Below are 13812 nucleotides of genomic sequence, written 5' to 3' on the forward strand. Positions count from 1 at the left end.
CCTTTCTTTGTCCGAGATCCTGGAGAGTCACTTCTGGTTAGTGTAGATAGTCCTGAGATAGATGGTTGCGTGGTCTGAATCAGTATAAGGATTCTTCATATGAAAAAAATTGTTTGTATGAGATGATTTCATGCTCTACGAAAACTCTGTGCTGCTAATTAGGGCGCTGTTAAATGAGTAAAAGAGCCTCTTGTGGCGCAGAGTGGTAAGGCAGCCATCTGAAAGCTTTGCCCATGAGGCTGGGAGTTCGATCCCAGCAGCCAGCTCAAGGTTGACTCAGCCTTCCATCCTTCCGAGGTCGGTAAAATGAGTACCTAGCTTGCTGGGGGGTAAATGGTCATGACTGGGGAAGGCACTGGCAAACCACCCCATATTGAGTCTGCCATGAAAACGCTAGAGGGCGTCACCCCAAGGGTCAGACATGACTCGGTGCTTGCACAGGGGATACCTTTACCTTTAAATGAGTAATGCATGTAGATGAGATGTTTGGGAGAACTCCATATTGCAGTACTCATAGAAAACATCTGTTCATTTTGTAGATTTACTTCTAAACAATTAACGTGACCATGGGCGATATGAAGACCCCAGACTTTGATGACCTCCTTGCGGCATTTGACATCCCAGATATGGTTGACCCTAAAGCTGCTATTGAATCTGGACATGATGATCATGAAAGCCACATAAAGCAGAACGTACATACTGATGATGATTCCCATGCACCCTCGTCATCCGACGTTGGCGTGAGCGTGATTGTGAAAAACGTGCGGACTATCGATTCTTCTGAAGGAGCAGAGAAAGATGGCCATCATTCCACAGGCAATGGCTTGCACAATGGGTTTCTAACCGTATCACCTCTGGAAGGTTATAATAAAGAGGAAGGGAAACCTCTGAAGGATGAGAGCCCCGTTTCAGAGTCCACGCTCAAAGAGTCGGCCTTCAATCAGTTTAGTCCGATTTCAAGTGCCGAAGAGTTCGATGACGACGAAAAAATCGAGGTGGATGATCCTCCAGATAAAGAAGACCTGCGTGGAAGCTTTAGAGCAAATGTACTAACGGGTTCCGTCTCCCAACAGGAATACGAGAAGCTAAAGGTACTCGGAGGAGAAAACCTCCTTAAACCTGGAGTTGCAGGTTCGGGTAATGCAGATAAAAACAAAGTTGTCAAAAGAGACTCTGACGCAAACTCAACGCCTTTAGGTATGAACGAACCTTTTAAAACGAGGAAAACGGATGATAAGCTGCTTAAAGAAAATTCTGAAAAACTCCTTGAAAACAGGACACTTGATGGGAAAATGGGCCTGGAAAAAGGAGAAGTAACCCTTGCCAGTGTTTCACAGTCTAAAGCGAAATCCTCAGCGAAACTTTCCTCCTGTATTGCTGCAATTGCAGCGCTCAGTGCTAAAAAAGCGGCAACGGACACCAGTAAAGACCCGCAGTCCAATTCAAGAGAATCTTCTCCATTGCCGAAAGATATGAATGAAAGTCCTCGGGCCTTGGACAAATCCCCAGAATCCCAGAGTCTCATTGATTGTGCTAAAAAATCCTCGGCGAAACCGCCAGATAGTCCTAGGAGCGTATCAAGTGAAAATAGCAGTAAAGGGTCTCCCCCATCGCCTGCAGGCTCAACACCAGCAATTCCAAAAGTACGCATAAAAACCATCAAGACGTCGTCCGGGGAGATCAAGAGAACGGTGACGAGAGTGTTGCCGGAAATTGATTTGGACCTCGGGAGGAAACCGGACCAACCCGGTTCTATGGTGGCTTCCGTGACGTCGCTGTTGTCCTCTCCGACCTCTGCAGTCCTTTCTTCTCCCCCTCGGGCGCCCCTCCAGTCAACAGTTGTCGCCAACGCCGTCGCATCGGCGGAACTCACTCCAAAGCAGGTCACCATTAAGCCCGTGGCTACTGCTTTTCTTCCAGTGTCGGCGGTTAAGACAGCCGGGTCGCAAGTTATCAATCTGAAACTGGCCAACAACACCACGGTGAAAGCCACGGTCATATCCGCTGCGTCAGTGCAGAGTGCCAGCAGTGCCATTATCAAAGCCGCCAATGCGATACAGCAGCAGACTGTTGTGGTGCCAGCCTCGAGCCTTGCCAGCGCGAAACTTGTGCCAAAGACAGTCCATCTTGCCAACCTTAACCTATTGCCTCAAAGTGCTCAGGCCAGTTCCGAACTCCGCCAAGTGCTAACGAAACCTCAGCAACAGATCAAGCAGGCAATAATTTCCGCGGCAGCTTCGCAGCCTTCCAAAAAGGTCTCTCGAGTCCAGGTGGTGTCGTCTTTACAGAGCTCGGTCGTTGAAGCTTTCAACAAGGTGCTCAGCAGTGTTAACCCCGTCCCCGTTTACGTCCCGAACCTCAGCCCCCCCGCCAACGCAGGCATCACTTTGCCCACGCGCGGTTACAAGTGTTTGGAGTGCGGGGACTCGTTTGCTCTTGAAAAGAGTCTGACCCAGCACTACGATCGGAGGAGCGTGCGGATTGAGGTCACCTGCAACCATTGCACAAAAAACCTCGTTTTCTACAACAAATGCAGCCTCCTCTCCCACGCTCGGGGACATAAGGAGAAAGGGGTGGTGATGCAGTGTTCCCATTTGATTCTGAAACCGGTTCCAACTGATCAAATGATTGCTTCCCCGGCGAGCAATTCTTCCGTTGCCTCGTCGGTTCTTCAAAGCCCCGTTGGCGTCGGCACCCATACTGTAGCCAAGATACAGTCCGGCATTACTGGGACAGTCATATCGGCTCCAGCGAGCACCCCGGTTCCTCCAGCTATGCCTCTAGATGAAGACTCATCCAAGCTGTGCCGGCATAGCCTGAAGTGTTTGGAGTGTAACGAAGTTTTCCAAGACGAAACGTCTCTCGCCACTCACTTCCAGCATGCTGCAGACTCAAGTGGACAAGTACAGTATTGCACATTTTTGCATATACATGGGCAGTTTTGTCATTTCGCCTTTTCCATGCGCATTCTTCGTTTTTATCGTGGGTAGCTGTAGTAGTCTGGGGCAGCAGCAATATAAAACCGGAGTCCAGTGGTGTCATAAAGACCAACAAAATTTGGGCCAACTTCCTCTGGAATAAATTTTGTTAGTCTTTAGTTGTCACCGGGTTCCGGTTTTCTCCTTTGTTATCTTTAGTTTGCTGAGAGATTGGAAGAAGGTTCTTTGTATTGTGAAGGGAGGGGTGAGGCATGAGATGTTTGGAAACTGCAAGAGCACCTTAGTTATTTCTTTAAAGAACATAATGGTCTGAAGAACTCTTGACCAGTGGCACTCCTGTGGCAGTGAACCAATAGTATCAGGGAGGTGGTTTTTCCATCTGTTTGGATTTTGATCTTGGCCCGTGTTTAAAAAAAAGTAGGGTGGTATATGACAATGTAAAAGCTGAGGCTAGGTGAACCCTCTAGCAAATAAGTATTCATAGAAAAATCTCTTACCAAATTCCCAAAACTGTGGTTGATTTCTATTGTTGTGGTGGTTGCTGTGGAGTTCATCTCATTTCTCTTGAAATCTAGAAGCAGCTGTGATTCTCAAGATGTCGTCTTCAGCCTCCAGATCGGTTTGTCTGTAATACCTAATCTGGAAGTGCCAGTAAAATTAATCTAGACTCCAGACCGGATATGTACGGCCATTGCAGTGGCATCCTTTTTCAGCACCATTAATGAGGTCCAGCCTGTTCCATGTTCCTCACTGGAGCTTGGTTTGTGGCCCAAAATCTACACCTGGGTGTTGGACCTTGGCTGTTGCCCTGTCCTTGTGCATCCAGAATAACAGAGCCTTATCTAAGCTGTAACTCCCGTGACTCTTGAGTAGTAGTTCAAGATGTGCCATGAATGCCCAAGAAACCTCTGGAACTTGATGAAGTCTCTTGCTCTGGATAGACAAATAGAAAGCATTTTTCCTGCCTCTGGCAAGCAGTTGAAAGGGAGAGGAGTCCATTTGTTGTCTGAAGATTACGACTAGTAGCCATGAGGCCAAGAGGTCTTATTTATTTGGATACTTATTTATTTATTATATTTATATACCACCCTCCCCGAAGGCTCAGGGTGGTTCACATAAAGTAGAAACAATACAGATAACTTAGATTATTATTAGCAATAATAAAGTGATAACAACAAGCAACATAGAACAGTAGAAAAATATGGAGAACACTTAATTAATGATAGCCCAGTGGGCTGGGGGGGGGCGGAATTGTAGTGGGTGCCATAGGAGAGAGATTCAGGGGGAGAGCCCATAGGAAGTGGTGGTTCAGGTCAACCTCAACCAAATGCCTGGTGGAGGAGCTCCCTTTTGCAGGCCCTGCAGAACTGTTCAAGTTCCGTCAGGACCCTGATCTCCTCTGAGAGCTCGTTCCACCAGGTGGGGGCCAGCATGGAGAAAGCTCTGGCCCTAGTTGAGGTCAAGCGAGCTTCCCTGGGGCCAGGGATCACCAGGAAGTTGGAAGTGCTAGAGCATAAGGCTCTTTGGGAGTGTAAGCAGAGAGGCGATCCACGTATGGCCTTAAAGGTGATAACCAGAACCTTAAGCCTGATCCGGAATTCAGTCGGAAGCCAGTGCAGCTGCTGGAAGACAGGCTGAAAGTGGGACCTCCAAGATATTGCTGTGAGGACCCTGGCAGCTGCATTCTGCAACAGTTGCATTCTGGACCACTTTTCTCCCCAGTGAGAATCCAAAAGGGCTATAACATTGTTCTCCCCTTCTCCCTTTTATCTTCACAACTGCTCTGTCAGGTAGGTTAGGCTGACTGGTGCAGCATTACTCTGTAGGTTTCCAAGACAATGAGGGTGTTTGAACTTTGCTCCCCCATATCGTAGACTGACACCGAGATGGTGATGTCCTTGTCACATGCCAAGACTTGGCAGCATCTAAAGATCTGGATTTGCTTTGGATGTGACGGTATGTTGGTCGGTCACAGGTCTGATCCAGGTGGGCACCCAAAATAAAGCACTTGAACCCTCATTGTCAGCTTGGAGAATCACCCTTGCATAACATTTTCAGAAATGTCGAAGCCATGGGAAAAGCTGTTTTTCTCAGGATGGGTGAGAAGATTGAAATCCACGCGATTATATGTTTTCTCGTTATACTCAGCTGAACAGTATGAAATGCATAACATATAAGCTCGTGTACAAATTGGACTGTTTGCCATATGCATGACATTTAAAAAGCATAAATACCTTAGTTTTCAGTAAGCCAAAATTGCAAATACAGCTGCAGATGACTGCACCCTGCGCTGTCTTTTTGCCTTAGGTTTTGCCCTCTGAGGGAAGAGCGGAAAATGAAAGGTGACAATAGAAAATTTTAAGTTTTTGTAGCGAACAAAATAAAGTGCATTTTTTGGAAAGAAGTAGCCTCATGCAGCCTCAAGAAGGCTAAAAGAGTATTTGGATATCGAGGTAAACTTGGTAACATTGAAAACATCACACTCTTCAGTAGTCTGTGTAAAAGGAGTCATGTTTAAACATGGAATGCATTCTTGAAAATATTGTCTTCATTTACAGTATTCACTAGAATTATCGATTTTTGCATGCTGGAAGATTACTTTGTATGAAAATTGTCATACTAAGGGTTCTAGGGAGATAGGCACCGTGGAAAATGCTCTGTGCTTCCCTCTGCATGTGCACGTAGTTTGCAGTTGGTGAGAGCATACAACCACTTTGGGAGTTGTGGAACATGGGTAAGAAGAGTATCTCAAGTGTGCCTTATCCAAAGTGGTCTGCCTAGTTCAATACCAGTGTGCCTCCGATTTCCAAGAACTTCCTCAGTAGTTTAGTATATAAGTAGTGATAGAGGGAGATTCATTCTGAGTTTCCCCAGATACATCTTCATCAGACATTGTTTGACATTAAGTTAAGTTCACTAGCTTGTTGTTTGAGAACAGTGCTCCTAGAATGTATTCCAACACTTCCTGCTTTAGAATGCTCCACTTCACTTCAGTGGGATTGGTATTATCAGGGTCTGTGATGATCACCTCTGGGACACAGAACCTCAGACATCACCTTTGGTTAACCTCAGTTCCAGATTTGAAGTTTCTGATCTGCTAAACCAAACACAGCTGACCTTCGGCAGGTCAATGACTCTTTGAAGCTGTTTGTTCTTGGCGGTCTTCCTTGTGATATCAGAAAAAGAGGAAGGCTGTCTTAACACCTGGGGCTGGAGGGCTTGCTGGGCTAGCATGTCAGATATGGTAGAAGTCTGTTCATTTCCACTGAAACCTACTACTGTTTCTCAAGGCTGCTTAAACAACTGGAAAATCATATCTAATTCTGAGCGGAATCCTAGGGTATGGATTAAAAAATCCTCACAATGGGGCCAAGGGCAGAAAGGAGATTTTTCCACAAAGCTGGAGGATGCCCTAGGTTTGCAGAAAAACCTGAAATATTCTTTAAAATGCATTGATGCATTAAAAAAAAATGCATTAAAAATCCTCCCCTCCCTGCCAGCTTCGTGTAGTGGTTAGGAGTGTGGACTTCTAATCTGGCGAGCTGGGTTTGATTCTGCGCTCCCCCACATGCAGCCGGCTGGGTGACCTTGGGCTTGTCACAGCACTGATAAAGCTGCTCTGACCGAGCCGTGATATCAGGGCTCTCTCAGCCTCACCCACCTCACAGGTTGTCTGTTGTGGGGAGAGGAAAGGGAAGGCGCTTTGAGACTCCTTCGGGTAGAGAAGAGTGGCATATAAGAACCAACTCTTCTTCCTATAATGGAAGTAATTGCTGTAACTTAGAGACCTGAACATGTAAAAAAAAAAACCAGGTTGTTCCAGGATGCAGAAGTTTTATGTTAGGAAAAGCTGATAAAGAATAAAATGATGTATAGCAGTGTGGTACTTAGCTGTCACTGTACAAGTCCTCCCTATCCATTGCCTGAATTTCTTTGATGCCAGGGAATGCTCACAAACATTCTAACTTCTCAATTGAAATTTAAACACACTCATCCTCAAGACAGAAAAATCTTTGTGCAATTTCACAGATACAAAAATTTAAGATAGATGTGAGAGAGAGAATTGAATGACATTGTAAGGGAAAACAAAACAGACTATACTGTTGTGCTGGTGATTGGATGTGAAGAAGTAAAGAGGGCAGAATTAAAAAACCAACCAAGCAGAACTTAGTTTACTACAAAAAAAGAAAGAAAAGCTGACTATTAGATTGCTCGCTTTGTAGTAATACAGAGTAATAGCAGAGTAATAACCTATCAAAATGTTTTGATAACTTTTTGCAGCTGCTGATGACTCCCGTTTTAAAAACTCAGTAACCTGTCCGTTTCTCCCCAGCCTTTTCCTCTTCTTCAGTCCATCTATGGGGAACAACATGACTGAAGGACAGTTCTTAGAATCTTTTTCACTGGGTTACAAGAGGGGGAACAAAGCCCATTCAGTAGCGCCCTGACCTGTCATGTCGAAGGGCTTGTGTATGCAGATATCTGTGTTGCCACATGTGTAGAGGATCAGTGTGACAGGGGCCTTTTAATGAGGTCAAAGAAGTGAAGGGGGGCAGTGGGAATCTTGGCGTAGAATACTCTTGCATGACTTGTGTCCTCCACAGGAAGAGGACGGGTGGTCTGGAGCGTAAGAACTAGGTCCCTATCTCATCCCAAAAGAGCATGTGTGTGGAGTACTGCTAAGATGCAGCTGACATATGACCCCAACAAGGGGATTTCAAGGCAGGCGAGAAGCTGAGAAGATTTCTATTGTCTTCCTCTTCAGAGTCTTCCTTGGAGGTGTCCCTTCCAAGTGCTGTCCTTGTTTAGCTTCAAAGATGGGATGAGATCAAGCTATACCATTCAGCTTTCCCTCCCAAAAGAGAGAGCTCTCCAAGACCCATTATACATGGGCCACAATGCCCAAAATGGCGGCAACAGGGCTTCGGGGAAAATCCCCGATTATGCCCGATGTCGCCGCCATCCAGGGCCTGACCCAACCCAGGCCCTTGGAAGAACCGCGTGAACGAAATGCGGATTCCTCCAGAGTCCTGAGTCCTCCAAGGGCGCTGGCAAGGATTAGGTCAGGCTAGCCCTGTGCATAATTGGAGGATCCGGGCTTTTGGCCCAGCTCCTCCCCCGACCTATGGAGTCCCTGCAAGGATGCCTCTCGCCCCTGCCAGCTCCATGGAGCTGACTGGGGTGACCCCCCGCCACAGTGGGACAGCAGCATGTTGCTCCCCACCATCTTGCAGTGAGGGCCCCCCTGTCCTCAATGCCCCTCTGCCACCACTGCCGGCGCTTCACACTGCTCCCGGCGCTTCTGGCCTTGTCCTAACGGCACAGCGGCAGTGTGGTGTAGCTAACGGCACAGCGGCAGTGCGGTGTAGCTGTCGCCGTGCATAATGGGTCCAAATCAAATACACAGTCATCCCCAGTGAGTGATGAATGCAATCTATGTACCCTCTCAGATGTGAGTCTTAGGGTAGGATCCGAGCTTCAGCAGTATGCCACCTGCTTGGATTCAGCTCCTGGTCATCTCCAGGTAAAAGGATCTGAGCTAGCAGGTGTCAGGAAAGACCTATCTCTTCCTGAGTCTTCAGGGAGCTGCTGCCAGTCGTCCATAGAAAATGCTGGGCTACATGAAACTGTGGTCAGATTCAATATGACAACTTCATGTGTAATTCATAAAGCTTATTTTCTCAGCACTATTCTACAAATAAAAATACGTTTCAGATGAGTAAAAGAAGAAGAAGAGTTTTTATTCCTTTGAAGAAGAAGAAGAAGAGTTGGTTCTTATATGCCGCTTTTCCCTACCCGAAGGAGGCTCAAAGCGGCTTATAGTCACCTTCCCATTCCTCTCCCCACAACGAGCACCATGTGAGGGAGGTGAGGCTGAGGGAGCCCAGATATCACTGCCCGGTCAGAACAGTTTTATCAGTGCTGTGATGAGCCCAAGGTTACCCAGCTGGCTGCATGTGGGGGAGTGCAGAATCGAACATGGCATGCCAGATTAGAAGTCTGCACTCCTAACCACTACACCAAACTGGCTCATGGAATAATGTCCATGTCTTCAAACAGCGATTTAACTAAAAATGTGTAATGAACAAGTATGACTACTTAGCATTGGTGGGAGTGATTTATTTATTTATTATATTTATATACCATCCTCCCCTGAGGTTCAGGGCAGTTTACATGGAACTGGAGAAAAACAGTACAATATAATACGATATCCGCCATGAGCCGCAGGGGAGTGGCAGGATATAAATCTAATAATAATAATAATAATAATAATAATAATAATAATAATAATAAATTGAACAATAGCAATACAGTCATACCAGTAGAGCAATATAATAATGGAACAAACATGGTGAGAACATCCATTTAATTGTAACATGTTGACGGCCCCGTGGGATGGACATACCGGTGGTGATTTTCATGGGAGGGGGCTCTGGGACCAATGGGAAGTGATTGAATTCAGATCAACCTCATCCAAATGCCTGGCGGAGGAGTTTCTATGACAAAGAGCTTCATTCTTGTTTTTGTCAATATCTAAACAGTATCTGGAGCTTGATCATCAAGATTTTTTAGTTATGTCATTCTCCTATAGACTCTTCGGGTGTATGGACATTCTTTGGAACCGTCAGGATATAATGTGAATTATGTTATTTATTTATTTATTTATTTATTTATTTATTTATTTGATTTGTATGACCGCTGCTCTCGGAAACCGGCTCGCGGCGATTCACAATATTTTAATACAAATACAATATATTAACCATTAAAAATTCCCCATTAAAACCCCATTAAAACCCCATTAAAACAATGACTAAGTCACAATGATGGCGATTAAAAAAAAAAAAAAAAAAAACTATTCCCATACAGGCCCGCTGGATGAGCAGAAAGGAACGGAGGATAATTGGGCATAGGATGGAACACTCTGGGGAACCAGGTCAGTCTAGTACTGGCCTCCCCCCTCCGGGGAGAGGGGTCCGATCTTAGCCCCGGGCCATCACCCGGCCTTAGACAAACGCCTGGCGGAAGAGCTCCGTTTTGCAGGCTCTGCGGAACTCAGAGAGCTCCGACAGGGCCCGCAGCTCTTCAGGGAGCTCATTCCACCAGGTAGGGGCCAGGACCGAAAAGGCCCTGGCCCTTGTCGAGGCCAGGCGTGCCTCCTGGGGTCCTGGGATCATCAGCAGATTCTTATTCTGTTTGCACATGATTTGTTTTATGGGGAGCTACTGAATGTCGGTATGGTGTGAAAAGGCTCCACATTTTGGAATTGATAATGTTATTTTATTTAGGCTGGTTCTGTCTTTGTCTTCAGTGAGAAAGAACAAGAGTCCAGTTGTACCTTAAACTCTATAAACATTTATGAGTTTTTGTGAGTCACTTTGCTAAAGTTTGAGTCCACCTGTCTTCTCCATTGGAACGGTTGAGTGATTTCAAATGCTGAATGACAATAGCGGGTGAATGACACTAGCAGGCATGATTGGATTTGTTGTAATATGCACAGGTGTAGTAGGCATTCAGAGATGAGCATTGGTAATGAGACAGGAAACCAAGGTCTCCATTAAGTCCAGGTGGATGCGTTGCTCTAAGCTTCATTATCAATTGCGGTTTCTGTCTCTTTCTAACCCTCCTTTGAAATTCCCTTCAAAGAGAACCACTGTTTTAAAGAATCTGACATGCCCATGAATGTAAGCGGTTTTCAAAGGTTGGTTCACATCTAAGACGTCTCTTGTCTCACCTCTCTTGCTTTTAGAAAACCTGCAGTATCTGCCAGATGCTGCTTCCCAACTTGTGCAGTTTTGCATCGCACCAGAGAATTCATCAGCATAAATCACCCTACACTTGCCCGGAATGTGGCGCCATCTGCAGATCGGTCCATTTCCAGACCCACGTCACCAAGAACTGCCTCCATTACACGCGGAGGGTTGGATTCCGGTCAGTATAACGACAGCAATTCAAAGTGATTTGGGGGACTGATCAGGGCTCCCCAATATAGGTTGTGCCATAAGCCATAAAGTGCTTTCCATGACTTTTACAAAAAGACCCTTGAATATGTAGCTCTATATGCATCTCAGTCATTTAAGGTGTGTGCTGATTCCCTTTTCATGGAGTTGCTAAGTGATAATCAGGGAATCCCATTTTTCTGAACAGTTCATTATGTAAGAATAATTTTGGTGCATTGTTAATTCGGGCAGTTAATGTCATCAGCCATTTATATTCCTGATGTTATTTTATACCAGACGTTGCTAGCAAGCCTTAAGTTTGCCTTTCCTAGATTTAGCAGTTTGCATATTTGCAGGTCTTTCACATCCCCCGCTACCTGATCCTTTAAGTGGAGATGCCGGGAATTGAACCTGGAACCTTCTGCATGCAAAAACAGGTGCTCTACCGCTCAACTACAGCCAATTAACTGATATCTCTGCACATCACCAGATCCTCCATATAGGTGTCTCTCTTTCAGATGGTGAAGGAAGATAACTTATAAATTATTTCGCTCTGATTGTAAGTCTGTGGGCAGGGCCTGTCTTGTTTTGGGGGTTTTCGTTTGTTTTGTTTGGGGTTTTTTTGTGCAGTGCCTAGTGCTTTTAGGTGTTTATTTAATAATAACAATATTCAATTCAATAAACCTTTATTGGCATACAAAAGTATAATTTCCTAGGGTTAAGATACAAAGTGTATAACAAAAATACAAATTATTTTTTTAAAAATCCAGCAGCTTTACTCACTGTCTACAGTAACCATGGAAACCCCAAACATTTAGGTGTTCTCTCACTTGCCGTTAGAAAACAGATTGCCCGGATCCTTAGAAGTACAAATTTGTGCCCTTTTATGGAGCACGATGGCTAAAGATTCTGCTACACGTTCTGTTACCGTAGAGGAGGTGTCTGCTAATAATGTTTTAATATCGTGATCAGATGATTTGTTAGTCTGCAAGAGAAGGCCTAACAAGAAAGAGCGTTGTTTATAAAATAAAGGGCAAGAAAAGAGCATGTGAAAGATGGATTCCGGTTCATCAATGTAGCAAGCACACAAGCTTTGGTCACAAGGAATGTGATATCTCCCAAAATAGTACTGCCGATGGAAAGACATTCATTCTAGCCAGCATGAATGCTCAGAGGTGGAAATGGTTTAATAAATTGGCAAAGTACTGGGCCATAGGGGGGGAAAACAATACAATACATACCTCTGTGTGTGGTGAGACATAAAGCCCACAAGACTGCCCCTCCCAATGGCAGGTGTGCAGTCCTGTTGATTCATCCAATCAATCAACAGGCCTGCAAGTGAAACACACATCTTGCATGTAAATAACCCATGCACCCAATGGATGAATCAAGCAAAGTCTTCGGCCGACGGACATTGCTGCCGCCGCCTGAGCCCCTGCTCTGCTTGCTTTCCCACTGGCGCCCCTGATTTCCCGCTGCTCACTGGGGGGCGCTGCCAGCAGCAGCTGCGCAGTGCCATGCTGAGGGGGAGCCCCAGCCATGGTGGCCGCCGGAGAGCACCAAAGGTGAGCCAGTGGCAGAGTGGCAGGGCAGCCCCCGAGGCAGCAGCCGGGGAGGAGGTCGAGGAGGACCCGCGGCCCGGTACAAACTGATCCACGGACTGGTCCCGGTCCTTGGACCGAGGGTTGGGGACATCTGGTCTAGGCCACTGTTTTGGTATTCTAGGGCCTTGAGAAGGCTTGGTAAACCTAACTGCAGGCCTGGTTAGTCCAAGAGGGACAGTGATCTAGGGTTTGCAGAGCATACCACTAGAACCAGAAATACCCAGTGTGAGCCCCCATGCTGCTGTGAGCATTACGGACTGACCCAGGGCTAGACACATGCTCTCTCAAGGTGGTTGTGAAGATAAAATGCAGGAGTGGAAAGCTATGAATAGTACCCTCAGCCCCATGGATAAAGGGTGAGATTTTTTTAAGCATAGAGGATGAGATGACATGAGAATTAAACATTTATATTTTAAAAAAGAGAATGAGGTGACAGCCTGAAGTAATGTGTTTTTTTTTCCAAAAAATGTTCTGCAGTATTAAAAAAATGCCTTGCATGTATATAGCGCATCAACAAAATGGATTTTCTAAATGTGTTGGTTCTTGTGTCTGCTGTGTCCCTAGCCCTGGGTAGACAGTACTGCAAGCACTGAAACCAGTGTACACAAAGGCAAGTGCCTTGGCTCCAGCCCCTGCCTTTGTGTGGTTGCTGGTTCATGGCTCAGAGTCAACCCACACAGGGCCAAACCCGTGATCAAGAAAGTTTGGAAAAAAGTGTTCCCAATCATGGACACAGTGCCTATGCATGTTCATACGCATGGCATTTAACTCTGGTTTTAATTGTTTTAATGATGTGTATTTGTTGGTTTTAATGTTTCTAAAATGTGGTTTTATTATGTACGTTTTCATCGGTCAGCTGCCTTGGTAGGGTTGCCAGGCCACAACTGGCAATCCACAGGATCATGCCAGCGCACCTCCACCCGGAAGTTTAAACCAGAAGTGACACACACAGGGGGACATTCTAGCATTTCACACAAACTCTGTGGTTTTGCCGTAAAGTTTTTGCAGACTGCGAAATTCCTTCCACCCCCAAATTCCTTCCACCCAATGGCACCCATGGCAACAGCAAGCTTCAAAGGGTATCGGGGAGGAACCTTCATCTGTAGTATTAGGCCTACAATACTTTTGATGGCCCTTCTGAAGGCAGAAAGTCAGGGCATAAATTCTGTAAAATAATTTTTAAAAATTACACATGTAAACTTCATGGTCATGAGTGAGTGATTCTGTGTGGGCCAGAGGCCAGGTCACTGCCCTCATGCTAGCTGCTCCGTGCAGTTTGATTTCAACGTGTGTAATATCCTTCTGCCTTCTCCCTCCACCAAAGAAATAATC

General features: G+C 45.7%; 1 protein-coding gene across 12 annotated transcripts in view; it reads left to right on the forward strand.

Moving 5' to 3' along the window:
- ZNF532 (zinc finger protein 532) overlaps positions 1-13812 on the forward strand; it is a 54687-nt gene that overhangs the window by 18273 nt on the left and 22602 nt on the right. For all 12 annotated transcript variants that reach the window (XM_077346891.1, XM_077346903.1, XM_077346899.1 and 9 more), the window contains 2 exons: positions 540-2903; positions 10687-10868. In XM_077346891.1, the coding sequence (XP_077203006.1) occupies positions 567-2903; positions 10687-10868 (2519 nt within the window). In that variant the 5' untranslated portion in view covers positions 540-566. The remainder of the gene's footprint in view (positions 1-539; positions 2904-10686; positions 10869-13812) is intronic.

This window comes from Paroedura picta, chromosome 7 (assembly GCF_049243985.1).
Source record: "Paroedura picta isolate Pp20150507F chromosome 7, Ppicta_v3.0, whole genome shotgun sequence".
Taxonomy (NCBI): Eukaryota; Metazoa; Chordata; class Lepidosauria; order Squamata; family Gekkonidae; genus Paroedura; species Paroedura picta.